This window comes from Oncorhynchus tshawytscha, linkage group LG15 (genome assembly GCF_018296145.1).
Source record: "Oncorhynchus tshawytscha isolate Ot180627B linkage group LG15, Otsh_v2.0, whole genome shotgun sequence".
Lineage (NCBI taxonomy): Eukaryota > Metazoa > Chordata > Actinopteri > Salmoniformes > Salmonidae > Oncorhynchus > Oncorhynchus tshawytscha.
The window spans coordinates 11,004,550-11,031,992 of record NC_056443.1 but is presented as its reverse complement, the minus strand read 5'-3'; the positions used below and the strand labels follow the sequence as shown (position 1 = coordinate 11,031,992).

Sequence of the window (27,443 nt, the reverse complement as noted above, 5' to 3'; positions counted from 1 at the left end):
CTAATTTTGACCTTCTCTTGGTCAGCATTTTCACCAGTTTGGCTTCACGTTGAGGTTCGTTGATTTGTGGCAGTTTCATCCCTCGTTTTTCACCCACCTTAACAATAGTGCAGTTGGACACACATAACCGTTGGACACACACATAACCGTTGAACACACACATAACCGTTGAACACACACATAACCGTTGGACACACACATACCCGTTGGACACACAAACACACACAGGCTTTGTGTGCTCAGTCAAATTATTCAATCACATTGTACTTGCATACATTTAGGGAGACTTACGGTATTGTGCGGTCGTAATCCCTGAAAGAGACAGGAAAAAAGACGAGATATTTTAGAAAAATGTCTGTGAGTCCATGAAACTTGTTCTTTCACATCTGGTAAAACAAGATTGAAGAGTCAATCATGAGTCAATAGTGTTTATTCAGTTAAAGTACATGTGTTTGGCCCTCAGGGGCCATGGTGAGTTTGAAGAGCTAACTTACAATAACGGACTCATATTCTCCATAGGAAGTATAATTCTGTAACGATAGAACAAATCACTTTATTGGTCAATTGCCCACAAGGTCCAACCCAAATTGTACTTCCACTTTCAACCCAACCCCTCCGGCTGCCACACTGGCCTCCCGGGGAGATGTTATAGTGGGGGGTTAAGTGCTTTGCTCAAAGGTATAACGGTAGGCAATGGCATCTAGGATTTGAGACCCGGGATTCAAACTGGCTCGCCTCTCTAACCGCTAGGTTACTTGGCGCTCTAAATGGTTTACAACATTTGGTTTCAACACTATACAAATATAGACCCATAAATGTACTCACTAAAAAGGGAAGGGAATCTCTGTTTCATTGGACTCTGTGTCATTTGACATGAAGGGTCTGAAAGAGCAGTATGTTGGTCTCACTATTCTCACATTTAGTCAAACTCTTCCTAGTTTTTTGAAGTATTAGAACCCAACACTCACTGTGTTGTTGAGTTGAAGAAGTCTCATATTCATATTGTCTACAAAGGGGAAAAGAAAATCACATGCCTCACAGGTCACAACTCTATCCATTCACCCATACAACCTCTAATCTCCTATTTCCACAGGTAGGTAGATGTCTTACCTCTGAGTGCTGTTGAAGGGGACTGGGAATCCAAAGACATAGCCCAGGAGGATGACACCGAGAGACCAGGCAGGGATCATCTGTTCTCCGTGAGGGCCATTAGGTCTGTGAAAAAAATCCCATGTCCAGGGATAGGTTCATTCTGGGAGCACCTCTTGGCCAACATTCCATATCTTTATAAGGTGCAGGTAGTAGAACAGAGCTGTGTTTGTGTTTTTCCCTGGTTCACTGAAGAACATGGGAGAAAATTTAAGAACTCACATGTCCAGCAAGATAAATGATAAGGCCTGTCTCAAGGTTGTTCAAATATTTGCCAGTTGGATCACATCAGTGTGTGCAGGCCCCTAAATAATGTAACACATCAGGTTCAGTCTCAGGATTTAATCATGGATACCACTCTGAAACTGATTTGTCAGGGTTAATACACTGGGCTTTACATTTGTGCCACTGGCACAGAGATAATGGGAAGTACTTCACTTCTGCCTAAACTATGCAGTGAGAAGTTCCACTTTGGCTTCATGTGAACTTTACCCCACTTCCCAAAAGAAACTAACTGGTCAAGTCACATTATCAGGAAAGCTTGCATCTCTTTTGAGATAGGTGTAGTGGGGTCTTATGACTGACATGTAACATTCTTGTTGTACTTCAGGCTACTATAGCACTATAAGGCTTTAGAATCAGCATGGAGGATTGCTGGATTTAATTTGAAGACTTTGTACAGTATGAAATAATGAAGTCTTCCAAGCTAACATACAGGGAATTGTTTTGGCTTTTGTGAGTAGTGCGATTGTTTTCTAACAGCAAACATTTAAGACAGTTGTGCTGGTCTTGATATTAATTACACAGTACAGGTTGGATAGAATAATTTATTTTTGTAAACATCTATTTGTTTTGTTACAGGTATAAGTTAAAACTGTCACAATACATTACAACAGGTAGTCATTTTGCAGTGCTTAACATACATTTTTTTCAAGCTGTTAATTTAGTGAATTTTCTGTTGAGCTGTACCCTGTGGAATTATACTGGTCATTTCACCAGATGATGAAATACTACTTTGCAGTTTTTTTTGGGTAAAGATCCAAATAGGGGCATTAGGACTGTTTCCATAAATGACAAATGTGAAGTTAGAACAGACAGTCACATGCATGCTCTGACAAATGTTACACTCAATGAATTGCAGATGACTATCCACAATTCTTTGCCGAGACGTCTTATGCAAGCATACTCTCCCCAAGGTTATGACAAAATGAAGCAAGCATTTGAAAAACAGACTGGATGAGACCACAAGATACAGTACCTGCGTAATATTTCATACAACAGCATGAATAACCCGAAAAGGCATACAGCAAAACAATTCAACCATCAATGTGGTCAATGAATAGTAATACCATAATGCTCCAGGCAAAGGAATGAAAAACTAAATATTACATCAAACAATTCAACATTCGGTCTGGTGAAAGTGCATTGCCAGGTGGATGGGAACAGGACCCAGGCAAGAGATGAGAGGTGGACTGTGGGGACCAATTATGGACTCAGTCAATATGGAGAACACATGAAACTGCCATCAGGCATACTTTACAGCCTTCCATAGCATTGCACAAGACAACTAATTTAGGATCATGGACAGTCTCCAAAGTCCCCCTCCTCCATCTCTGTCCCTGCCCAGACCGCGACACTGCATCTTTGGGTATGTGTTGTGTGTTTATCGGAAGTCCTCAGCGGAGAACATGCCCTTGGCCCTGCGTAGGATGGAGTCCTTGGAGGCGTCGTATGGGTGCTCCTTGGAGGGTATCTCCAGCACGGCAGGGATGGACTCCATGTGCTGGTCAATGGCGTGACGGATCATCTCTGCTATGAACTGGTTTATTAGGATGATGCCGATGTCATTGCGAGTCAGGAAACTCCTGTGGGGGGCATGACAGAAGTAAATAAGTTAGAGACGACTGAACATTACAGTGCAGGTCTGTAAACAACAAAACACAAGGCATGTTGTCCAGCAGTAATTGAAGGCGTTATGATGAATCATATCACATAACTAGGCCTAATGGAACACAGAAATCATGATACCACCGGCCTATAGGTTGTAACACCAGATAATGTGACACACACACGGTATCCATTATACTGGGAGTTACAGGTTAGGTACCGTTTGGTGTAGCACTGAGAATTTTCAATGCCAGGTGTTAACTGTCTAGATAACATCTGACATCCCCTATGCAATTACAAACATAATGGAGCATCAACTGTCTTCACCCTGTGTGCAAACAAGCTCACAGTTTGTCTGCTTTTAGCTATTTATCTTCAATCTCATAATTAGGTAGATAGCTGGTAGAGTGATCAATTCACCTCACTAACTAGCTGACGAATAAGCATCAACTCACCACGTAGCTTATTCTTAATGTTTGTCCATTGGCTACCAGAGTGAGGACAGACATTTTTCAGAATCGACTTAAGGAAATAGCCCACTCCCTACCCGGTGTTGTGCCGAAAATCTCCCGACAGAATCCCCCCCCCCACCATTCACGTGAACACGCACACACTCAATTCTTCATTGCTGCGACTTTTTAATTGTATTTATTTCACCTTTATTTAACCAGGTAGGCCAGTTGAGAACAAGTTCTCATTTACAACTATGACCTGGCTAAGATAGAGCAAAGCAGTGCGACACAAACAAAGTTACACATGAGAACTTGCTTGCTAGATGGGGTTGCCAACTTTCTCACTACCAAATAAGAGACAAAAGGTGGCGTGCCAGTGCAGTGCAGCGGCAGTGTGGGTACAGTGTTGTGTGAATGAATATACAGTGTATATTCAACTGGAAAGCCAAACATTTTTATATTCCATTTAGTCTATAGCTTTACTAAAACTGTATAATTATGTAAACTTCTGTGAATAAACAAAATAAATTAAGAAATCACAATTTGAACCTTTACAGCAAAAAAATAAATAAATAAAATGCAAGAGGAAAAGAGGGGCATGAGTCACTCACCACTCACTTTTTCCATGGATATGTTTTGCTGCTCTTGACTGATTCAAGCAGTCCTTTGTAATTTTGCATAGCCAGAGAGAAGTCCTTACATGACAAGACACAGTTCACAGATATTTGAAGTTCATTTTTGATCAGCTCTGTGTTGCATCTGTTTCTTGAGTCTGACCATTTAATGGTCATCAGAGAGAAAATCCTCTACAATGGCTCCTCAGAGGCCAATCAGCTTCAGTTTCACCATTACATTTTCTGGTGAGAAATCAAACCACTTGTCAATGCATGTAATGACAGTGTCATAGAACTTCAAAGTCCTGTTACTGCTTGGAGCTTTGTGCTGACAATTGTTTGTCCATCAGCTGCTTGGTCTGGTATCCAAAAAAAGCTGTCCCGTTTCCACTGAAGCATCTTCATTTTGAGCCTTTGGACTTCCTAGTAAACATCTGTGATGCAAAGCGTTGTTTCCTCCAGCTTTTTTACAAGTTGGTCAAAAACACACAACCCACTTTGTGGAAAAAGCACAGATGAATCTCAGCAGCTTCTGTTTTTTCTTCATACTCAAACATACTCTTCGGTGCCACAAGACAGGTCTCCCCAAGGGACCTGAAGTATGAAGTAAGAGCTGGCCAGCTTTGCAGGAGACGAATGACAGCTGGATGAAGAGAGAGCCATCGTGTGCAAACATGTCGCATAATTTCACACCACTCAATGTCAATAAAGGCAAAAACTTCTTTGGGAAGCAGATACTGAGAAGTGGCTGTAGATCTTTAAAACAATTGTCTCAACATCCACTGACAGCTTATCACAGGCATACTTGCAGGCAATATGAGCTATGTGATTTGGGCAATTATCTTTCAGAATGCGATTGTTGGCACTGCTCAATAACTGGTAAACGCAGTGGTGTTTTCCAAAGTTGACATTGGCATTATCTGCAGCACAGGCTGTGATGGGTCTAATATCCAGTTCATGCTTTTCCACACAGTTCATCAGAGCTTGATGTAAGCCATTTGCAGTTTCATCACTGTCTTCATAAAAGTAAAGTAACTTGCACTGCACTCCATCAGACACAGAAATATCTGACGCACACTGGAAACATGTTTCTATTTTCCTTGTTTATGGCATCATTGGCAGCAGAAATACACGGGCGCACCTTCGGTCGGGGACAGATCATCCAAATATCCCGCAGTCTTTGGTCCTAAAACATTAATTGTAATCATCTCAGCTGTCGTTCGTCCCAAGTGCATCATCTTCACAAAATTTAAGTCATGAAACAAAGCACCGTTGAGCTCAAGGTTGCCAACAAAACAACGCATGCAAAGTAGCATGATCAATTCACCTCGCTAACTAGCTGCCGAATAGGCATCAACTCACCACGTAGCTTATTCTTAATGTTTGTCCATAGGCTACCAGAGTGAGGACAGACATTTTTCAGAAATAAACAATGAAATAGCCCACTCCCTACCCGGTATCTTATTCTGCCGCTATACAACTTTATATGCGTTTGTTGGTAATCTTGTTGTTTACGAAGTTTTTGGAACATATTCCTGTTGGGACGTTACACAAATTATACCCACTCTAGATAGCTAGCTATAACTTAACACTTACTTGAAGGTCTCCTCTATCTCTGCGATGCTGGTCTCCTTTTCGACCACCAAGAAATTCGGTTTACGATTTTTATTCAGCTCGCCAATGCCACCGAGTAGGAACCCGGTACACGTATCTTCATCACCAATGACGGCAATTAATTTACCTCGTCCTGCCATGATTTAATTCTACAAGATAAAATAGCAAAAACAAGCAATGACTGGATTTTATTCCTTCTCTGAATCACGAAGCTGTCAGCTGACCAGTACTTCCGCATTTGGGAGTTCTTCGGGGACGTCAGCTGTCACAAAACGCAGATAGTGCCATCTGTTGGTCTATAAAAATGTTTTATCATGAAATGGCGAGCAGGAAAAAATGACTGTCTCTCAATGAAAATGTAATACATTGAATAGCCCTGAATAGTTTTGTAAAAAAAAAAAAGTCGTGGTTTTTGTTTTCTGCCACACAAAGGACAAAATCCTTCTATATCGGAATGACGTGACGTCACGTCAGCTGATGAAGTCACGTGAAGAAAGAGAGGAAACGCAGCAGATAGGCTTACTCATAGGGCAAAACAAGTGAACATGGCAAGTATAAACGCTTATATTCTGATTTACTGCGACTCTGCATTGTGTAAAAGCAACGTATTTAGTGGTTCATACTGTTGTAGTGGCTACATTGTAGCCTATATTTTGTGTACTGTAGTGCGCTTGATAGTTTTCTGGCCTCGATGTCTCGCTAGCTAGCTGTAAACACTGATTTTTTTGTGACCACTTTTACTGTTGACAAAAGCAGATGCAAAGGTATTCTCCTTAGAGCCTTAAACAGTTTGTGGTGGCAGATAACTGTATCTCTCCCACAGATCCTAACATTTGTCCATGCATGTCATTTGTTTGTGTTTTAGACTACTAGCACTCTGACACAGGGTCTGGAGAGGATCCCTGATCAACTGGGTTATTTGGTGATCAGTGAGGATGGCGTATTGGCGGTATGTTCACACAAACATGCGCACCTACATGTCCTGCCCGGTTGCAGCACGCCTATCTTCCACTCCATCTCATTCCCAACTAGCCTGTTATTCCCTTCTCTCAGTCTGCAGGAGAGCTGGAGAATGATGAGCACACAGCGGGGGTCATAATGCAGATGATGCGGACAGCGTGCCGCTTCAGACTGCAGGGTGCTGCTGAGCCGCCCTTCAAACGCATGTCAGGTAAGTCAGACAACGCACACCTGGGTCCTAGAGTCACTCACACATGCGTGCGTGCGCACGCACACACACACACACACACAGTATTGCTGCTCCCATCATGCCACTCTAACCAGACCTCCCTGTGTTTGATTTCTCCACAGTCATGCTAGAGGACTATGTGTACACAGTGACCGTGTCTGGTCAGAAGGTATTTGTGGTGAAACGTCAAAACAACCATAGGGAACCTGTAGTGGTGTAGAACCGTGTAGTGAAGATGGGTTGGGAGGATGAAGGCCACCACTCCAATCAACGCACTCACACAGGACAGGGACTCAGTAATCCACTGAACTGTTCCGTTCCTATTTCTATAAGGTTTCAGAACAACAGAAGAAAGTACATATGAAGTTATACTGAACAAAAATATAAATGCAACATGCAACAATTTCAGAGATTTTACTGAGTTAAAGTTCATAGAAGGAAATCAATTGAAATAAATAAATTAGGCCCTAATCTATGGATTTCACAACTGGGCAGGGGTGCAGCCTGGGATGCCAGGCCCAGCCAATCAGAATACGTTTTTCCCCAAAAAAGGGCTTTATTACAGCCGGAAATACTCCTCAGCACCCCCCCAATCCCCTATGTGAAGAAGCTGGATGTGCAGGTCCTGGGCTGGCGTGGTTACATGTGGTCTACGGTTGTGAGGCCAGTTGGACGTACTGCCAAATCCTCTAAAATGACATTGGAGCCAGCTTATTCTAGAGAAATTAACATCAAATTCTCTGGCAACAGCTCTGTTGGACATTCCTGCAGTCAGCATGCCAATTACAGGCTCCCTCAACTTGAGACATCTGTGGCATCGCGTTGTGTGACATAACTCCACATTTTCGAGGCCTTTTTATTGTCTCCAGCACAGGGTGCATCTTTGTAATGATCACGCTATTTAATAAGCTTCTAGATATGCCACATGTCAGGTGGATGGATTATCTTGGCAAAGGAGAAATGCAGGGATAACAGGGATGTGCACAACATTTGAGAGAAATGTTTTTTTGTGTGTAATAAATATTTTATTTCAGCTCATGGGACAAACAATTTACATGTTAAGTTTATATTTTTGTTCAGTATAGATATTGAAGAATTCACATTGAATGGGCCACAATAGGCATCCAACTGCATGTGTAATCTTAATTGTTAACTTTTTGTAATGAGAAATGAAACAGAATAGTGCTGTGGTGTAGTCCGTACCGTATGTGACACAAATGAATTGTCAGTTTGTGTGTGGTAGTTAGACTGGAATTCAATCTATTCAGTTTATAGTATCAGCACACATGCTATTTAGTTTGAATGCTCCCCAACAATGTTTTCTTTAACATTCTGAATGTTGCAGATAAAAATACCTTGGATAGAGCTGGCATCTTTAAATACTCAATTGCATAGAAGCATGTCTGTTCTACTTAATACATTTCTATGTAGTAATGTTGTGCCCTACTGAATGTGGCTGGATGGAAATTTATATTTTTTGGGGTAACTCTGAGTTCAGGTTAGAAAAAAAACAGCAAAGTGTCATGAGTGTGCAATGTTGCTATAATTGCTATCGGTACAAATGTATATACACACATGCAATGACTGTTTTATCGTGAGCTATTGTCTTGGCATGTTATTGTGTGGGAGATTCAGGGCTTTATGTGATTACCTCAAAGCTTTGCTTAAAAACATCCACATGCTTTGAACTTGTTTACAAATGCTGTTTTCATGTAGCACTATGCTGAAATTGCTCTGCAATTTCCTGGTTGCTAAAGTTAATAGTTCGCCTAATTTCAGTTTAATAAAAACCAGCTAGTGTAGAGAATCAGTGTTTAAACTGCTGTGAAATATTTTTTCTATAACGGAAAATATTAAGCTGTTATAGTACAAGATGCAAAAACTAAAGGGGAAGCATATAAATAGCACACCAAACAAATCTACAGCAGGTTGGGTCGACCAAAAAGTTACAATGCAAACCATGCATATCTAAGTAAGATTTTAATCTGAAGATTAAGTGGGAGCACCTCTGAGGAGAATGGAACTGTTTTTATAAGCACTTGTTTTTCCCCTGCAAGATGCAATTGACTTTTCATAAAGTATCAGTTGTTGACAAACCTAATTAGAGAATCCACTCTGCTTACTGTCCAAAAACACTGAACAGGTTTAGGCTAAAATTGTTATGAAGAAACATTCAACTATTCAAGGGTCTCCATTCCTTCATGAACAACTATGTCCCACCTCACCCAATCAGAGAAGACAAATGACAATGTTTCAACAATTGAGAAAAGAAAAATAACATTTTATTGCATCAATGGCCTTTGAAATGACTGAAGGTCCTGCACTCTTCACATTGTTTAGGAATGGAACTGGCCTTCAGGTTCAGATCTCTGGAATGACTGAGTCAGGGGAGGCCATAGGGGTTTTACACCCGAAACAGCTCCATATACCGTTTCCAACAAACTCCCGGTATCCCAATACCCCCCCCAACAAAATCTAGTGGCCCACCCTTCCATTCCACAATGATCAACAACAGAACACAACCATCACATGAATCCATTTGTTATGTTTTTTTAAAACATGCAACTTAAAAACAATTTTACTGTTGAGGAAGTTGGGTGGCAAAAAGAAAAGAAACAGTCTAAAACATCTGCATGTATGACAATGGGAATAAAAGGAAAGAATGATGAAAAAAGGTTTCAGAACAGGAACTGATCGCAAAGTCCATAACTGCAAGTTCTACCAGACAGACACACTGAATTTAAAAAGTTGCAGTTTTTTTCCATTGATGTAATGCTCAGCCTGCACCCCTTCTACTCTTGCTCGCGTGTTCATATCTCGTTCGCTTCGGTCCTGCGATTTCTCCATTCTTTAGCGTTTCGACAGCTCGTTGGATAACCAGTCCAGTCCTTCGTATAGCCCAGTCCCCTGGGTAGCACAGGTAGCCTGGACATGCCACTGGAAGGAGAGACATAATGAGTTGCTGTACATAAATGCCAGTAATGTCATACATATGAATAACTCTGCAAAGCCACAGTGTATACTACATGGAACACATGTTTATCTGGTCAGAAATACATTTTACTGTACAACTCTTTGGAAGGACTGTTCAAGTGATAGTGAGAAAGAGAGAGATGCTCACAACTCTGCTGCGCAAGCTCTGCAGGCCCAGTTTGTCTGTGAGGTCGCTCACTGCCATAGCGTTGGGCAGGTCCTGTTTGTTTGCAAACACCAGCAACACTGCCTCCCTCAACTCATCCTCCTGCAGCTGTAGAGAAATAAATGAGAGAATTGGTTAGAAGGGAGGGAAAAACATTTATGCAGGCGGCCATTGTCAATGGGAAACCATAGACCACAGAAGGCTGTGTCAAAATGATCAGTCACAATGGCAACTATATAAATGTAATTTACCATTGAATTAATGTTTATTTGCCCATGCCAACCATAAGCTCATTTAAGGTTCCTTTTCACAGAAATACTGCAAATGCCAACACAAAAATAGTATTGTTCCTTGACCAAAAACAGTAGCTTAAATAGACATGTATGCAACATTTACCATTTTAGACAGCTCTTCTGCCGACTCTGCTACTCTCTCTCTGTCGTTGCTGTCCACTACGAAGATAAGGCCCTGTGAAGTCAAGGTTCAAAGGTCAGGCTACTGTTATTTTGTCTACTGTACATATTCACTTAGCTTTTTGGATAAACAAGAGGTTCTTTTGACAGGGTCCATTCTGACACATTGATTCTAGCACTATTTGTATATTTGAATTAAGACATCAAAGATATGCTATGATGACCACTGATGTAAGTCACTGCTGTCACAGGTGTGTATCATACCTGTGTGTTCTGGAAGTAGTGCCTCCAGAGGGGGCGGATCTTGTCCTGACCGCCCACATCCCACACAGTGAAGCAAATGTTCTTGTACTCAACAGTCTCCACGTTAAAACCTGCTCGGTCACCGAAGAGCGAGAGAGAATCAGCAACAGGAATTCACACAGAGACTAGATCCAGTATCACCAGTCTGACCTCTACCAGCATAAACAGCTCTGGTCTACATCATTATGGTAGAAATTAAGGTTCTGTATAAATGATAAGCTAATTAAAACCAATTTGCAATAGGAGTAAACTACTGCCGGTAGGTCAAATTGAAAATGAAAAACGATGGAATGGTGACCCAATTTTGTCTGATCTTAGGTGGGACAAACCATTATTTTCTTCCCTACTTACTTTGACTAGGTGTTTAGACATTTATCAACCAATCTGCTCCATCTAAAGAGCCCCCTCACCCAGCAAGCCCCATCAGCTGTGGCGCATGGAGGCAGTGCAGCCATCTCTTTTTTAAATTGTATTTTTTTATTTAACAAGGTAAGTCAGTTAAGAAGACATTCTTATTTACAATGACGGCATACTCCGTCCAAACACGGACGACGTTGGGCCAATTGTGCGCTGCCCTATGGGACTCCAAATCATGGCCGGATGTGATACAGCCTGGATTCAAACCAGGTACTTTAGTGACACCTCTTGCACTGAGACGCAGTGCCTTAGACTGCTGTGCCCAGAACTATGGTCATGAAAGGCTTAAAAGCATTCACTTCTATACCTCACCGTCATGTCCAAAAATATATATTTTTCTTAAATTTGACAGACTGAATTGTCGACTGCACAGCTCTGTGTGAACCTTAATGTCCATTTCCATAACCATTAAACAGGGTAGGCCTACATCTGTGAACAATTGGACTTGATTACCATGGCATCAAAGATTAGGCTCAGTGTGTGTCATGCTACGTCAGTCACCTGAACAAGACATCAAAAGAAATCTTAATAATTTGCTCACAAGCTCAATGAGAAAGCAAGTCCCCCATTTAATATCAGATTACTGAGGAAATGCTTTTAAAGACAGTGCCAGGAGTTGAGAAGGCCCATGTTTTGCATATGGTTGTGTATGCTAGAGATCTATCCATCTTTGGCCCTGAGATTTTCTTACCAATGGTTGGAATAGTGGTTACAATCTCCCCCAGCTTCAGTTTGTAGAGAATAGTGGTCTTTCCAGCAGCGTCCAAACCAACTACAGAAGAAAATAGTAAGGTCAAACTTCCCAATCATAATAAACCCAGATAGGTTACGTATTTTCCATACAAAAAACAAGCAAGACAAACTTATCGTACTGCAACTTCATGAAAGAGATAGGTAGCTATTACAAGAGGTCTATGTCAAATGAAATCCCTCTGACAGCTGACAGAGAGGGTGCTTAGTTTTCCATCAGCGCTGTCAAACTGCAATGATTTGGACAACGTATATAAATATATAGGGTAGCAACTGTGCTTTCAGCTCAAATTAGGAGCAGCATCCACAACCCCAAAATATAGGCTAACACACACAGGTGTGAGTTATGGTAAGAGTGATGTAAATGAGTCTAGATATTTTGTATTAAACTAGGGACCCATTATAAAAAGGTCACGACAGCTACAAACTTGAATAGTCCTGAGATGTGACGTAACTAAGCCATTCGTTGGTATTAAGTGAACAAACTACCAGTAATTATTGTGCAATAGCACAAATAGCTATCCATTTTCCTGCCTAAGCCTGAGTGTTATCCTAGCTAGTCTGTGTTCTTACTCCGATTGCTCTCAAAACGAGTAATGTTTACGTTACAAGACAAATAGAAACACATAGTAAACTACCTGTTCACTTAACTGTAATATTTCACAAAAAGCAAAGTACATCCCTGATAATGGCAACCCCTTCCCACTAAGCTAGCTAACGTTAGCTAGCAGCCAGGTTGATAAAAGGATTGCTCACCCATAAGTATCCTCATCTGTTTTTTGCCAAAAAGCCTGGAAAATATCGACGAAATTGTTAGCCCCATGTTGTGAAAGAGCTCCGCGCGACGATACTTAAATAGAAAACCAAAGCTGTTTATTGTAACCAGACAGAGAGTGGGTGCAGCTTTCCTTTCGCAGTCTTTTCAGATGCCACGTCCAGGCCAACGCGGAATAAATGACGTCATCGCTTTCACATAACTTTATTCACAGACGAGTCTTCATTCATTTTTTCCTCTCTCTTACTATCCTTCATTTTGCACCATGTCGCTATCGTTGATTTTTTCATTGTACAATGCATACAGTGTATAGTATCAACATTGGCACAGAAGTCGTTTATTGAGCTTTTCATTGCACAAGGCATAACGTGTATAGTATCAAAATGTGCTCAGAAGTAGTTTATTGAGAATGTTGAATACAGAGAATCTTCTGTGTTTGACAGATAACGGATTATTTCGCCCTTCGCAAGATGGCCGCTTTTACAGACTGCTTCTGGTACATTCTTGCCTACTGTGAAGAACAGGAAGTAGCTTGGAAAACCATCGTTTCTTGACACGTCGTATTCCGAATGTGAGTTTACTTTAAAGTTATGATATTGCACATTCTGATTTATATTATTGTACATTTGATTATACATCAGTGTATCGAACAGTTTTTGAAAATGGTGTGCTTTCGAATAGAGCGAGGTCTTTCGTGAAGACCATTCCAGATGGTTGTGTAATTTAGCATAACTAACTAACAAGCTAGCTAACTGTTAGCTGTCGAATAATACATTATTATTATTTGCAACTAGTCTGCCCATAAGCACGTCTGTCCATGTCGGTTGAAATCTGCCTCGTAAAGTAAACAGACAAGTACTATAGACGGTTAACACAGAACGGTACAGTGCTTCAGAAAGTTTTCATACCCCTTGACTTAATACACATTTTGTTGTTTACAGCTGGAATTCAAAATTGATTAAAATATTATCACCCATCTACACACAATACCCCATATTGACAAAGTGAAACATGCTTTTAGTACATTTTTGCACGTTTATTGAAAATGAAATATATAATTTAAAATGAAATGTCATTTGTCACATGCACCGAATACAACAGGTGTAGTAGACCTTACAGTGAAATGCTTACTTACAAGCCCTTAACCAACAATGCAGATGCAACCAACGCACATAGTCTGGGTAGCCATTTGATTAGATGTTCAGGAGTCTTATGGCTTGAGGGTAGAAGCTGTTTAGAAGCCCCTTGGACCGAGACTTGGCGTTCCGGTACTGCTTGCCGTGCGGTAGCTAGGGTGGCTGGAGTCTTTGACCATATTTAGGGCCTTCCTCTGCCACCGCCTGGTATAGAAGTTCTGGATGGTAGGAAGCTTGGCCCCGGTGATGTACTGGGCCGTGCGCACTACCCTCTGTAGTGCCTTGCGGTCGGAGGCCGAGCAGTTGCCATACCGGGTAGTGATGCAACCCGTCAGTATGCTCTCGATGGTGCAGCTGTAAAACCTTTTGAGGATCTGAGGACCCATGCCAAATCTTTTCAGTCTCCAGAGGGGGAATAGGTTTTGTCGTGCCCCACAGTTGACATTGCATGTCAGAGCAGAAACTATACCATGAAGTCCAACGGACTGTCCGTAGATCTGAGATAGAATTGTCATGAGGCATACAGTACAAGTCAAAAGTTTGGACAGACCTACTAATTTCAGGGTTTTTCTTTATTTTATTATTTTCTACGTTGTAGAATAAACGAGAAGACATCAAAACTATGAATTAACACATATGGTATCATGTAGTAATCAAAGAAGTGTTAAACAAATCAAGATCTATTTTATATTTGAGATTGTTCAAAGTAGCCAACATTTGCCTTGATGACAACTTTGCACACTCTTGGCATTCTCTCAACCAGCTTCATGAGGTAGTAACCTGGAATGCATTTCAATTAACAGGTATACCTTGTTAAAAGTGAATTTATGGAATTTCTTTCCTCTTTAATGTGTTTGAGCCAATCAGTTTTGTTGTGACAAGGTAGGGTTGGTATACATAACATAGCCCTATTTGGTAAAAGACCAAGTCCATATTATGGCAAGAACCGCTCAAATAAGCAAAGAGAAATCGTTACTTTAAGACATGAAGGTCATTCAATACGGAAAATGTCAAGAACTTTGAACGTTTCTTTAAGTGCAGTCGTAAAAAAAAACAGGGCGCTATGATGAAACTGGCTCTCATGAGTAGGTGTGTCCAAACCTTTGACTGGTACTATCTGGGGAAGGATATTAAACCATTTCTAGAGTGTTGAAAGTTTCCAGGCAAGAAAGAACATGATCTAGGAGGTGACCAAGAATCCAATGACCACTCTGACAGTACAATGGAGTTCCTTGGCAGAGATGGGAGAACCTGCCAGAAGGACAAGTCTCTACAGCACTTTACCAATTGGGCTTTATTAAAGAGTGGCAAGATGGAAGCCACTCCTGAGAAAAAGGCACATGACAGAATGCATGTAGTTTGCAAAAAGCTACGTGAAAGACTCTGAGATCATAAGGCAAAAGATTCTCTGGTCTGATGAGAGACAAAGTGAATTCTTTGGCCTGAATGCAAAGCGCTATGTCTGGAGAAAACCAGTCACGGCTCATCACCCATCTAACACCATCCCTACCGTGAAGCATGGTGGTGGCAGCATCATGCTATGGGGATGCTTTTCAGCAGCAAGGAGAAGCAGCTGGGAGATTTATAAAGATGGAGGGAACAATGAATGGAGCCAAATACAGACAAATCCTTGAAGAGATGAAAATAAAAGTGAGCCGCACACTCTAGGAGCTCAGATGCAAAAATGTAATTACCAACGTTTCGACAGCCAAGCTGTCTTCATCAGGATATAATCACAATCACTGCGGGATGACTCGTTTATATAGTGTCAAAAGACACAGGTGTCTAATCATGGCCAAGAGTGGCCTAATATCATTGGTTAATTATCAAATATTAAAATGGCATAAAAGAACAGCATACAAACAACAAATGTATAGCATACGATCATAAATTCTGGTCAGATAACCAAAAAAGAACATGACTTTTTGGCTATTCAACACCCTATAATTGCCACTTTCTATACTTTGCCGAAATTACACAAGAATGTTACAAAACCTCCAGGGTGCTATTGTAGTGGGCATTGATGCAGTAACGGCCCCTCTATCTACTTTTGTTGACTTTTTTTATTAGACCACTCGCAGAACAGCTCCCCTCCTTTGTAAAGGACACCAGCAGTATGATCTCTATCATTGAATCTCTTGATCCTCTCCCTGAGAATACCTTGTTAGTTACTTTTGATGTTGAGTCGTTATACACAAATATTCCACAAGAGGGCGGTATGAAGCTATGGAACATTTTCTTCTGCAACGTGACCCTAATGAACTACCTTCCAGTGCATGCATTATAACATTGGCTGAAATAGTACTCACACACAACTATTTCATGTTTCTAAATGATTTCTTTATTCAGACGAAGGGTACTGCTATGGGATCCCCCATGGCTCCAAACTATGCTAATTTGTATGTGGGTTACATGGAGAAACGGTCTCTTTTCAATCCTCTCAAAAATGTTTTCTTGCCTAACATCATTATTTGGAAACGGTATATTGCTGATATTTTTGTTCTATGGAGGGGTGATGCAAAACAGCTCCAGGCGTTCCATGCTTTTCTTAACTCCTGTTCTGATCATTTGAGATTTACTATGCAATCTGATACACGTCAAATCAGTTTTCTTGATCTTCTGATCTTGTGTGAAGATAATGTTCTATACACTGATCTTTACAGGAAGCCTACTGATCGTAACTGTTTGTTGAGGGCTGATAGTTGTCACCCACTTCCCTTGAAAAATAGTTTGCCCTACAGCCAATTCTGTCGAATCAAAAGAATTTGCAAAAAACAATCAGATTTCGACAGAAATATGGCTGAGACGCAAAGAAAGTTCTAGGAGAGGGGCTACAAAAATGATCAGATTAATGTTGCCATGGAGAAAATTCAAAACAAAACGAGACAGATTCTTGCGTTCTAACTACCCGCTATTCAAAGCGTTCTGAACAAATTAAGGGAATTGTTCACAAACATTGGCACATTCTAAAATCCGATGATAGTCTCGGTAATGTGTTTTCGGCCTTCCCTTGGTCATATTCTCGCGGGGCAGAAATTTCACAGACCAATTGGTACACTCTGATTTACCACCACAAGATATTCCTGAACAACGTCTATTTGCGCCACTACTGGATGGAAACTACAAATGTAATGGCTGTGCTCAATGCAATGGCACTTATAAATGTAGATCCTTCAAACACCCATAAACAGGGAAATTGATTCCAATCAAAGGTGTTATTACGTGCTCCACTAAGGCAGTTATTTATCTTTTAACTTGTCCTTGTGGTAAAAATGATGTGTGTAAAACAAAGCGCAAATTAAAAGTACGTATCTCAGAGCATCGTAGCACCATTAGGTGTAAAAACTTTACTTACCCAGTTGCGGCCCCCTCTTGGAGGCAGGCCACTCGATTTCGTCTCTGCGTTATATTGGCATCGAACATGTCACCCTCCCTAGGAGAGGGGGTGACCTTGATAATTTATTGTTAAAACTAGAGGCTGCCTGGATCTTTAACTTAAAGACCCTTGCTCCATTCGGTCTCAACGTAGACTTTGATCTGAAGCCATTCTTGTGATTATTGTGACTTTGCCATTGTAATTGTTTGTAAGCTTGTGTAGTATAGAATGGATTTATGATCGTATGCTATCCATTTGTTGTTTGTATGCTGTTCTCTGTATGCAATTTTAATATTTGATAATTAACCAATGATATTAGGCCACTCTTGGCCATGATTACAGACACCTGTGTCTTTTGACAGTATATAAACGAGTCATCCCGCAGTGTTTGATTATACCCTAATGAAGACAGCTTGACTGTCAACGTTGGTAATTACATTTTTGCATCTGAACTCCTAGAGTTGCGGCTCTCTTTTATTTTCAAGTTTTCTACTCCGCTAGCCAGCACCTCGCCTAAATAGGTGTGCGTTTCTTTTTCTTCTAGAAAATCCTTGAAGAGAACCTGCTTCAAGAGTGCAAATGATATTAGACTAGGGGAGAAGATTTATGTACCAACAGGACAATGACCCCAAGTAGACACATCAACAACAAACTGTTCAGTAGAGACTATATGAATCAGGCCTTCGTGGTTGAATTGCTGCAAAGAAACCATTACTAAAGGACATCGATAAGAAGAAGAGACTTGCTTGGGCCAAGAAACACGAGAAATGGACATTAGACCGGTGGATATCTGTTCTTTGGTCTGATGAGTCCAAATGTGAGATTTTTATTTCCAATCGCCATGTCTTTATGTGACACAGAGAAGGTGAACGGATAATCTCTGCATGTGCGGTTCCCACCATGAAGCATGGAGGAGGTGTGAGGGTGCTTTGCTGGTGACACTGTCAGTGATTTATTTATAATTCAAGGCACACTTAACCAGCATGGCTACCACAGCATTCTGCAGCGATAAGCCATCCCATCTGGTTTGCGCTTAGTGGTACTATCATTTTGTTTTTCAACAGGACAATGACCCAACACACCTCCAGGCTGTGTAAGGGCTATTTGACATAGAAGAAGAGTGATGGAGTACTGCATCAGATGACCTGGCCTCCACAACCCCCCGACCTCAACCAAATTGAGATGGTTTGGGATGAGTCGGATCACAGAGTGAAGGAAAATGAGCCAACAAGTGCTCAGCATATGTGGGAACTCCTTCAAGACTGTTGGAAAAGCATTCCAGGTGAAGCTGGTTGAGAGATTGCCAAGAGTGTGCAAAGCTGTAATCAAGGCCAAGGGTGGCTATTTGAAGAATCTCAAATGTAAAATATATTTGGATTTGTTGAACACTTTTTTGGTTACTACATGATTCCATATGTGTTATTTCATAGTTTGACGTCTTCACTATTATTCTACAATGTAGAAAATAGTCAAAGTAAAGAAAAACCCTTTAATGAATAGGTGTTCAAAATCTTTCGACCGGTAGTGTACAGCCAAAGCAATGCTGGAATGGCTTCAGGACAATAATGTGAAAGTTCTTGAGTGGCCCAGACTTGAATCTCATTGAAAATATGTGGAAAAACTTGAAGATTGCTGTTCACCACTGCTCCAAATCGAACTTAACAGAGCTTGAGAAAATCTGCAAGGAAGAATGGGAGAAAATCCCCCAAATCCAGATGTGCAAAGGTGATAGACATACCCAAGACATCTTAAAGATGTAATCGCCACCAAAGGTATTTCTCCTAAGTATTGATTCAGCGGTGTGAATACTTTTATTTTCAATAGATTTGCAAACATTTCTAAAAACATGTTTTCACTTTGTCGTTATGGGGTATTGCGTGTGTAGAGGGTGAGGGAAAAAAACAAACAATTTAATTTATTTTAAATTCGGGCTGTAACATGACAAAATGTGGAATAAGTCTATGTATTGAAAGCAATGTATTGTTAGGTTCTTATTTTTCAGAGTAAATAACCCACAGATACCAGAGACGCTTTAACCAAGTTTAATTCTTCCCAAAGGTTCTGTACAGCTGTAATCAGACGGCAAAACATTTCTCACATCACAGTTATATACCTCCTACTTAAGACACTCCCTCTCTTCAATCCTTAGTTTATGGTTTAACAGGAATAGAGTAACAAGATCCCAAACCCTTATTACTCCCTTCAGGTGACCTGTTCTCACCTCCTGACCTCAACCCCTCCTTCACCTAATCCACAGATGTCCACCTGTCTCCCCTGTATCAACACGGTGCTCGCTCCCGTCCACCCAACACATTCCACAGCTATCTGTCCTTCTACAGAGAACCCCTAACTGTCTCCTTTGATTCTATCTATCATTTATTTAATATCTCAATGTTCAAAATGTCGAACCCAACAGTATCTTTGGCACTAACGTTAGTTTGCTACTATTTTATCTTTTATCATGCTGTCTAACAATGGTTCCTCTTACTATATCCCATGCAGGTTTTTGAGCCAGCAATCATGGATCTCAGCTGAAAGTCAAGCAACTGAAAATAAAACCAAAAACTCACTGAGCCATGGAGAAGTTTGGGATGAGCTTTGGGGGTGGCCCCAGCAAGAAGGAGCTTGTGGACGCCATAGAGACTCAGAGAAAGCAGTTGGTCCAGTATCAAACCCGCTTCAAGGATGTGGTCAGGGCCTACAAGAGCCTGCTGAAGGAGAAGGAGGCTCTGGAGGCTAGTCTCAAGGTACTGACCGTCTCCCAGGAGGTCGACCTCAGCCAGCGTGGAGATGACGGCTCTGCCAGTGGCAGCAATATGACCTATGACTTCCCAGATGATCACTGCTCCATGCACAGCGAGGACAGTCTGGACACAGCAGCCTCCGCCGACACTGCTACCAGCATTACCAGTGGGAGCACCAAGGGCGACCAGGCTGAAGAGGACCAGGGTAGTAGCCCAGGAGAGATGGGGGCGACCGGGCCTGGAGGCCCCTCAGTGTCCCAGAGGTCTGAGGAGGCTAGTGGGTCAGAGAGCGGTATCAGCTCCAGCAGTAGTGGAGGGTCTGAGGTTCAGCAGCACCTAACACCCCCACCCACCTCTTCTATGGAGGCTGACCGGAGGGTCCTCCAGCTGAAGACCCAACTGACCACCCTGACCAGCTCCCTGGCCACGGTCACGCAGGAAAAGTCCAGGATGGAGGCCAACTTCCAGGCCGACAAGCGGAAGATCAAGCAGGACATGGATGCGCTCCAGGGGAGGCTGGAGGAGTCCAGGAGGCAGCATGAAGCAGAGATCCATGCTCTGCATGAGCAGCTGGCGGAGAGCAAGGCTCGGGTTATAACCCAGCAACATGAGAGGGAGCAGGAGCAGGGTGATCACGCCCTCATGCTCAGAGAGCTCCAAAAATTGCTGCAGGAGGAGAGAAGCCAGAGGCAGGATGCTGAGCTTCGGCTGGAGGACACTAGGGAGGTCCTGCTGGAGGTCACACAGGCCGCAGATCGAGGGCACGATTATGAGGCCCGGCTAAAGGAGGTGACCCAGCAGAGGGAGGAGATGAGGAGGAGCCTTCAGACTGCGGAGGCAGAGAGGAACAAGCCAGACCCACGGGTGGAGGAGCTTCAGCGGGAGCTGGCGACACTCAAGAACCACTTTCAGCAACAGATGCAGCATGAGATCAGAAAGGTATGGTAATGCTTAGGAAGGACTGCAGGGTAAATCCATTTGAATTCCATCACATTTTAACAGCATTTAAAGAACACTTTTCATGCATGTTTCCTCATGGAGAAGTGGTCAGAAAGGGACTTTTTGGAACTGAATGCCAAAACATTCAGGAGATAAAGGTACTCAGTTGACCCATTTTTCTTACAAGCAATTCCATGGTAACGGAATTACACTTTGACTCTGATTTGTCACTTCAAAACGTATGCCAAACAAAACCATTGATTTCAAAGTTCAACATACCATACTCTATGTACAAGGACTAATTTGAACAATTTACACAGCATTTCACTAAAACACATTTACTGGAAGAACAGTGCAGATGCAAAGTTTGGTAACAGAATTACAGTAAAATCTCCCTCAGTTTTTTTTATCCGACCACGTTTTCCAAACACTCTGTTAAATATCTGCTCTGAATTAAGATTCAAAGATGTCTGCAGAAAGAATCGGTTGTCAGCTATGACATGAAGCCTTGAGTTAAAAAAAAAAAAATGTAAATGTTGGTTACTGAACTACAGTAGGTGAAGTGGATTTACACCCGGCAATGGAATTACATCATAGGTCCCTGATCTGTACTATCCAGAAATGCATAATTATGGAAATTAATATCATTCTCTTCATGGTGATATATCCTGAATAGGTACGCAAAGGTAGACACATGCAATATCTTCCTTTTGCACATTCGGGTATTATTCTAAACACTGGCTATTATATAATAATGAACTCTGCCCCCAAACAAGACCACATTTGGTTGGTCTTTACCAGGCCAAATCTGAACCAATCATAGAAAGAAGTCTTGTGTTTCACAAGTTTGGTCATCAGAGTAGAGTTCAGTACAGTAAAGTAGATCTGTACAGTACAATGAAGTACATTGTACTGTACAATACTTTTCTTTACTGTGCTCTACTGTACTGTCCAAACTTGTGAAACATTGAAGTCTGTGATTGGTTCAGATTTGGTCCGGCCAGGGCGGACTGACTAAATTTCAAGAACTTTGCAACGTCCATGGACATCTGGTGTCTGTCGGTGCTCAACGGGCGAGGATGCTTTTTACAGTAAATGGAAAGGGGGTAGGTGTCAGTAAGAGCCGGGAGATTGTAGCCAATTCAATTGAGTTAACTCCGTTACAGATTTTATAAAAGATTTACAAGTTTGAATCCCTTATTCATTCATAAACAAACTTGATATCAGTAAACACACTAGCTAATTGGTAGGTCTACCTTGTTAGTTCTGTGAACTTTCATTATCCTCCCTCATGAGGGAGAGAAATTAGAAAATATCTTAAAATGTGGGTTTTTAGTGACAGAATTACAAGGCAATTTTTATTAAACTTACAAAAGGCAAATTTATCAAAAACTAAATGTGTTGACAATTAGTTGGCAGGGGTCTTTACTTCATTATTGTGTGTTGATGTATTTGTAATACTGGTAGATGTTGTTTAAGACCTCTTTTCCATGTGTTTGACCAAATTTCTAGGTTGAGAAATTTAACTTCACAAAAATATACTATTTTTACACTCAATTTGACATGCTCCTGTTTATTTTATTTACACTTATTTTACCAGGTAAGTTGACTGAGAACATATTCTCTTTTACAGCTTACGACCTGGGGAGGAGAGGGGAGGAATGAGCCAATTGGAAACTGGGGATGGTTAGGTGGCCATGATGGTATTAGGGTCAGATTGGGAATTTAGCCAGGACACCGGGGTTAACACCCCTACTGTTACGATAAGGGCCATGGGATCTTTAGTGACCATAGAGAGTCAGGATACCCGTTTTTAACGTCCCATCCGAAAGACGGTACTTCCCATGTTGGCGCTCTTGTCCATTTAAAGATGGAAATACCCATACCCTACCATACCATTAGACATCCATGTCTTCATCACTGTAAAATTTTCAGTTTGATATGTAATTTAAAAGCTTCCAAACAGGGTTGTCAAACTTTGATAATTTCTTAAAAATTAAAAATAAATTAAATAAAAATGGACTTTTTTTAACCTTCAACGTCAATTATCTAAAAACGTGAACTCTGATTTTTTATTTTTTTTATTTGCACATGTTGTAGCTTAGACCCTACTTTACATCAGCTGAGGTGTTTTTGTTGTGCCTGCCATCGGTTGAGACACAACATGCTCTTGAATACAGGTTGGGTGTCATTTCAATCATAGAAATGTCATTCATAGAATGGACCTATCCCTTCAGACCACTGCAATTTAGCTGGTACACCATTTAAATTGAACTTCTAATTACTACCACAAAGATGGTCACCTGTCCACCTACTGTTGAATGTCAATTTAAATGGGTTTCCTATGGAGCATTGAAAGTATAATTGAAAACCGGAATTCCCATTCAAGTCAACATTCTCTGATTCTCCAACCATCTTTGGGGTACCATTTGAAAGTTGACATTTCAATTTTATTCCCATTTTAGTACATTTATCAGCCAAAACTTGACACCCACCCTGTATTAAAGAGCATGTTGTCTCAACCGATGGCGGTAAACACAAAAACCTTACATTATATAAAATAGGGTCTAAGATACAGCGTATAGAAATAATCTGAGTTTACACATATTTATATAATTTGTGTTTCAAGTAAAAAAAAAAAAAAACATTAAGGAAAAAAGTTTTTCAAGAAATTATAAAATAGTTTGACAACCCTGATTTTAAGCTTTTAAATGATATCAATCTCCACAGTTGATCTTTTCCAGTGATGAAAACATGGATGTCTCATGGTATGGTGGGGTATGCAAAAATAGGTAAATTTGAGCACCTACATCTCTTGAATGTTTTGGCATTGTTTCAAAACGTCACTTTCTGGGCGCTTTGTATGGAGGGTTTCGTTCAAATCAAAAGGGGTGCTGTCAGAAAGTGATTGAGTTCAAATGGATTTACCCTGCACTAATTTCACAAATGTATTATGGTGAACGACTTAAACATACAGTGCCTTGCGAAAGTATTCGGCCCCCTTGAACTTTGCGACCTTTTGCCACATTTCAGGCTTCAAACATAAAGATATAAAACTGTATTTTTTTGTGAAGAATCAACAACAAGTGGGACACAATCATGAAGTGGGACACAATCATGAAGTGGGACACAATCATGAAGTGGGACACAATCATGAAGTGGGACACAATCATGAAGTGGGACACAATCATGAAGTGGGACACAATCATGAAGTGGGACACAATCATGAAGTGGGACACAATCATGAAGTGGGACACAATCATGAAGTGGGACACAATCATGAAGTGGAACGACATTTAACGGACCTCTGAGACTATCACAGTGCAGGTGCATTTATACGGAGACTTGATTACACACAGGTGGATTGTATTTATCATCATTAGTCATTTAGGTCAACATTGGATCATTCAGAGATCCTCACTGAACTTCTGGAGAGAGTTTGCTGCACTGAAAGTAAAGGGGCTGAATAATTTTGCACGCCCAATTTTTCAGTTTTTGATTTGTTAAAAAAGTTTGAAATATCCAATAAATGTCGTTCCACTTCATGATTGTGTCCCACTTGTTGTTGATTCTTCACAAAAAAATACAGTTTTATATCTTTATGTTTGAAGCCTGAAATGTGGCAAAAGGTCGCAAAGTTCAAGGGGGCCGAATACTTTCGCAAGGCACTGTATATGAAATATTTGATGACCTTGTATTAGAAACAGCTTGATAAAACATAAATGCCATGGCAGAGAATAACATCGCATTATATGTACTGTTGTCTTCCATTGTCTATTTGTGTCTCATGGCTGTCATTTCCCTGTCCCCTCTCTATCTGCAGGTGTCGCAGGCAGAGGAGCGTCTGCAGGGGCAATCCCAGCTGGAGGAGGGCCGTGTGGCCAGCCTGGAGTTGCGAGTGTCTGAGCTGTCTGAGCTGCTTGGGGCCTGCGAGAAGGCCCGGCAGAGGGACCAGCAGAACGCCCACTGGCTGAGAGAGCGCATCCTGCAGCTGGACACGGAGAACAAGACCCTGGCCATCGCCGCTTCCACCCGCGGTTCCCCCCTGGACCTCAGCATGGACGAGGCCAACCTGGACGTGAACGTGCTGAAGGAGCGCCTGGAGAAGGTGAAGAGACTTCTTCTGCTAGCCACACAGAGGAACCACCCAGAGCAGACCATGGAGATAGAGAAGATGGCTGAGATGGAGGGGCAGCTGGGTCAGGGAACGGGCAGTTGGGGGGAGTCGTCAGACGGGGAGAAGGCCTCTGCGCTGTACTACCAGCAGGAACTGCGGCAGCTGAAGGAGGAGTTTGAGCGCTACAAGGTGCGGGCGCAGGTGGTGCTGAAGAACAAGAACGCTAAAGACTGTAGCCTCGCCAAAGAGCTGGAGGAGGCCCGTGACCAGCTGGCTGAGCTCAAGGAGAAGTACATCAACCTGCGTATCCATGGCGACGAGGCGGAGGCCAAGCACCGCCGGGAGCTGGAGGAGTGTCAGCAGGGGAAAGGGATGCTGCAGCAGGGTCATAAACAGGAGCTTGACCGGGCTGAGGCCCAATACAGAGAGAGCCTCCTCAGGCTGGAGGGGGAACTGCACCGGCAGAGGGACCGCACCATGGCCCTACTGCAAGAGAAGGACCAGGAGTTGGAGAAGCTGAAGTCTATCGGCTACAGTCTCGCTGGTTACAGAAGCCACCACAGCGACGAAGGAGAAACGGGGGCGGACTTCAGAGCGACCGCGGACGGCGGCAGCAACAACAGCAACAACGCCAACAACATGGATGACTTGGCGCAGGAGGAGAGTGACATCATCACCCATGCATTGCGGCTGGCAGGGCCCAACGAGCCCACGCTCCTCCTGTACGTCGAGCAGCTGGCAAGAAAGGAGGTGGAGATCGTCTCGCTGCGGCGGCAGAAGCACCGGCTCGAGGAGGACGTGCACCAGCTGCAGGGGAGGCTGATCGCAAACGGGGAGCGCTACGACGAGGAGGTGGCTGAGCTCCGCGGCAGGCTGGACAAACGGCACAGGGACCAGGGCAGGGAGGGGGCCAACTTGGAGTACCTCAAGAACGTAATCTACAAGTTCCTCACCCTTCAGGACACCAGGGGGCGTCAGCAGACCCTCACAGCCATACTGACCATCCTGCACTTCAGCCCTCAGGAGAAGCAGGCGGTGGTCAAACAGCACCAGAACCAGGCGTGGTGGACGGCAGGGATGAGGTAATGATGATGATGATGATGATGGGAGGAGAAGAGTTCAGTTCCTCACTCTGCAAATAATGAGAACTCATTTGAATTAATCCCCCGACAGTCAACAAGTGTGTTTTAGTTTTCCTGAATAAAAGCTATTTATTTTGGTGTGTTGTTTTCCCAGGATTCCGGTGTGGTGTCACGCATAACGCAGTCATTTTGAATAAAGTCTTGAGGAAAATAAAATGTAATCAACAGTGTCAAAGCGCAAATGTTGATCACCATTTTATTTTCCTCAAGACTTTTTTCAAAGTGATTGCTTTATGTGTGAAAGAAGCACACAAAACATTGGATTTTGCAATATAATCAGTGGATATTGAAGTGTGGGTTTGTTTTGCCACTATGTGAAGCTGCATGTTTGGTTGTTGTGATTCTTTGATAAGATAGAATCATAGCATGAGGCTCACATCTGTGTTTCTGTCAAAGGAAGGTAACCAAATATTGACCGTTCTTACACAGGGACAAGGACAGAATCTGTTAACTTTTAGATAACAAACCTCAGTCGAATAATTGGCCTGTCTGTGTAAACATAGCCATAATTATGTTTAAAGGAAAGATTCCCTGTTCAAGCAGGTAGAAATATATGAGTTTTGCGTCATATTGAAATAAAGCCAATTAGTGGAAAAAATTATGCAAAACTCTTCATACCGACTGTATTTCTGTCTGCTTGAAGGGCGAATCACTCCGATAACCATGAAATGACCCTGGGAATCGATAGAACATTGCTCAGAGATGCACAAATACGATAGAAGATTCTAAATGGGTAAATCTTTCCTTTTAATACTGAGTGCATCAGTAGCTTTAAAGGGATTCTTCAGTATTTTGGCAATGCCTTTATCTACTTCCCAGAACTCGTGGAATCCATTTGTATGTCTCTGTCTGCAGTTTGAAGGAAGTTGCTAACTAACGTTAGCGCAATTGCTAACTAGCGTTCACACAATGACTGGAAGTCTATGGTAACTGCTATTATGCTAGTAGATACCTTAGACTTCCAGTCATTGTGCTAACACTGGTTAGCATTGGCTCACTAAACTAACTTCATAAAGTCATAAAAATGGTATCCATGAGTTCATCTGACCTTGGGGAAGTAGATAAAGGGCTTCATTGCCAAAATCTCAAAGTGTCCCTTTAATGCTAGATCTCCTGTATGTGTTGTACATAATTGTATGATAATCTGAGGGCTAAAAAGCTGAATACTTTGGTTGGTAATTACAGTATTTTCTAGTATACCGTTTTGTGTGGATAATACAATGCTTATTGTTGAAATGCATATTTTTGATTCCCTCAACATGAAAATTAAACAATTTTTCTCAGCGA

The 27,443-nt window shown here is 41.9% G+C and overlaps 4 protein-coding genes across 6 annotated transcripts; 2 read left to right on the top strand and 2 right to left on the bottom strand.

The window, feature by feature from the left end:
* Positions 1 to 1,962: 1,962 nt before the first annotated feature.
* Positions 1,963 to 5,972, bottom strand: LOC112214395 (V-type proton ATPase subunit F). Its single transcript, XM_024373085.2, has 2 exons — positions 5,699 to 5,972; positions 1,963 to 3,014 (listed from the first exon to the last, which is right to left on the bottom strand). Exons 1-2 carry the CDS (start codon positions 5,854 to 5,856, stop codon positions 2,813 to 2,815), a joined length of 360 nt encoding a protein of 119 aa, XP_024228853.1. The 5' UTR covers positions 5,857 to 5,972; the 3' UTR covers positions 1,963 to 2,812.
* Positions 5,973 to 6,135: 163 nt separating this feature from the next.
* LOC112214396 (ragulator complex protein LAMTOR4) lies at positions 6,136 to 7,243 on the top strand. Its single transcript, XM_024373086.2, has 4 exons — positions 6,136 to 6,264; positions 6,582 to 6,665; positions 6,770 to 6,887; positions 7,028 to 7,243. The coding sequence occupies exons 1-4, from the start codon at positions 6,262 to 6,264 to the stop codon at positions 7,123 to 7,125; spliced, it is 303 nt and encodes a 100-aa protein (XP_024228854.1). The 5' UTR covers positions 6,136 to 6,261; the 3' UTR covers positions 7,126 to 7,243.
* Positions 7,244 to 9,165: 1,922 nt separating this feature from the next.
* On the bottom strand, positions 9,166 to 12,886 carry LOC112214394 (ADP-ribosylation factor 4). The gene is made up of 6 exons (XM_024373084.2): positions 12,684 to 12,886; positions 11,869 to 11,949; positions 10,722 to 10,831; positions 10,441 to 10,512; positions 10,027 to 10,152; positions 9,166 to 9,842 (listed from the first exon to the last, which is right to left on the bottom strand). The coding sequence occupies exons 1-6, from the start codon at positions 12,748 to 12,750 to the stop codon at positions 9,756 to 9,758; spliced, it is 543 nt and encodes a 180-aa protein (XP_024228852.1). The 5' UTR covers positions 12,751 to 12,886; the 3' UTR covers positions 9,166 to 9,755.
* A 53-nt stretch (positions 12,887 to 12,939) lies between these two features.
* On the top strand, positions 12,940 to 27,443 carry LOC112214393 (GRIP and coiled-coil domain-containing protein 1). 3 transcript variants are annotated; one of them, XM_024373081.2, is made up of 3 exons: positions 12,940 to 13,273; positions 19,717 to 20,897; positions 24,721 to 27,443. In XM_024373081.2, exons 2-3 carry the CDS (start codon positions 19,791 to 19,793, stop codon positions 26,098 to 26,100), a joined length of 2,487 nt encoding a protein of 828 aa, XP_024228849.1. In that variant the 5' UTR covers positions 12,940 to 13,273; positions 19,717 to 19,790; the 3' UTR covers positions 26,101 to 27,443. The 3 variants fall into 3 exon arrangements, with proteins under 3 accessions (XP_024228849.1, XP_024228851.1, XP_024228850.1); XM_024373083.2 differs by lacking the exon at positions 12,940 to 13,273 and adding an exon at positions 18,907 to 18,986; XM_024373082.2 differs by lacking the exon at positions 12,940 to 13,273 and adding an exon at positions 19,417 to 19,501.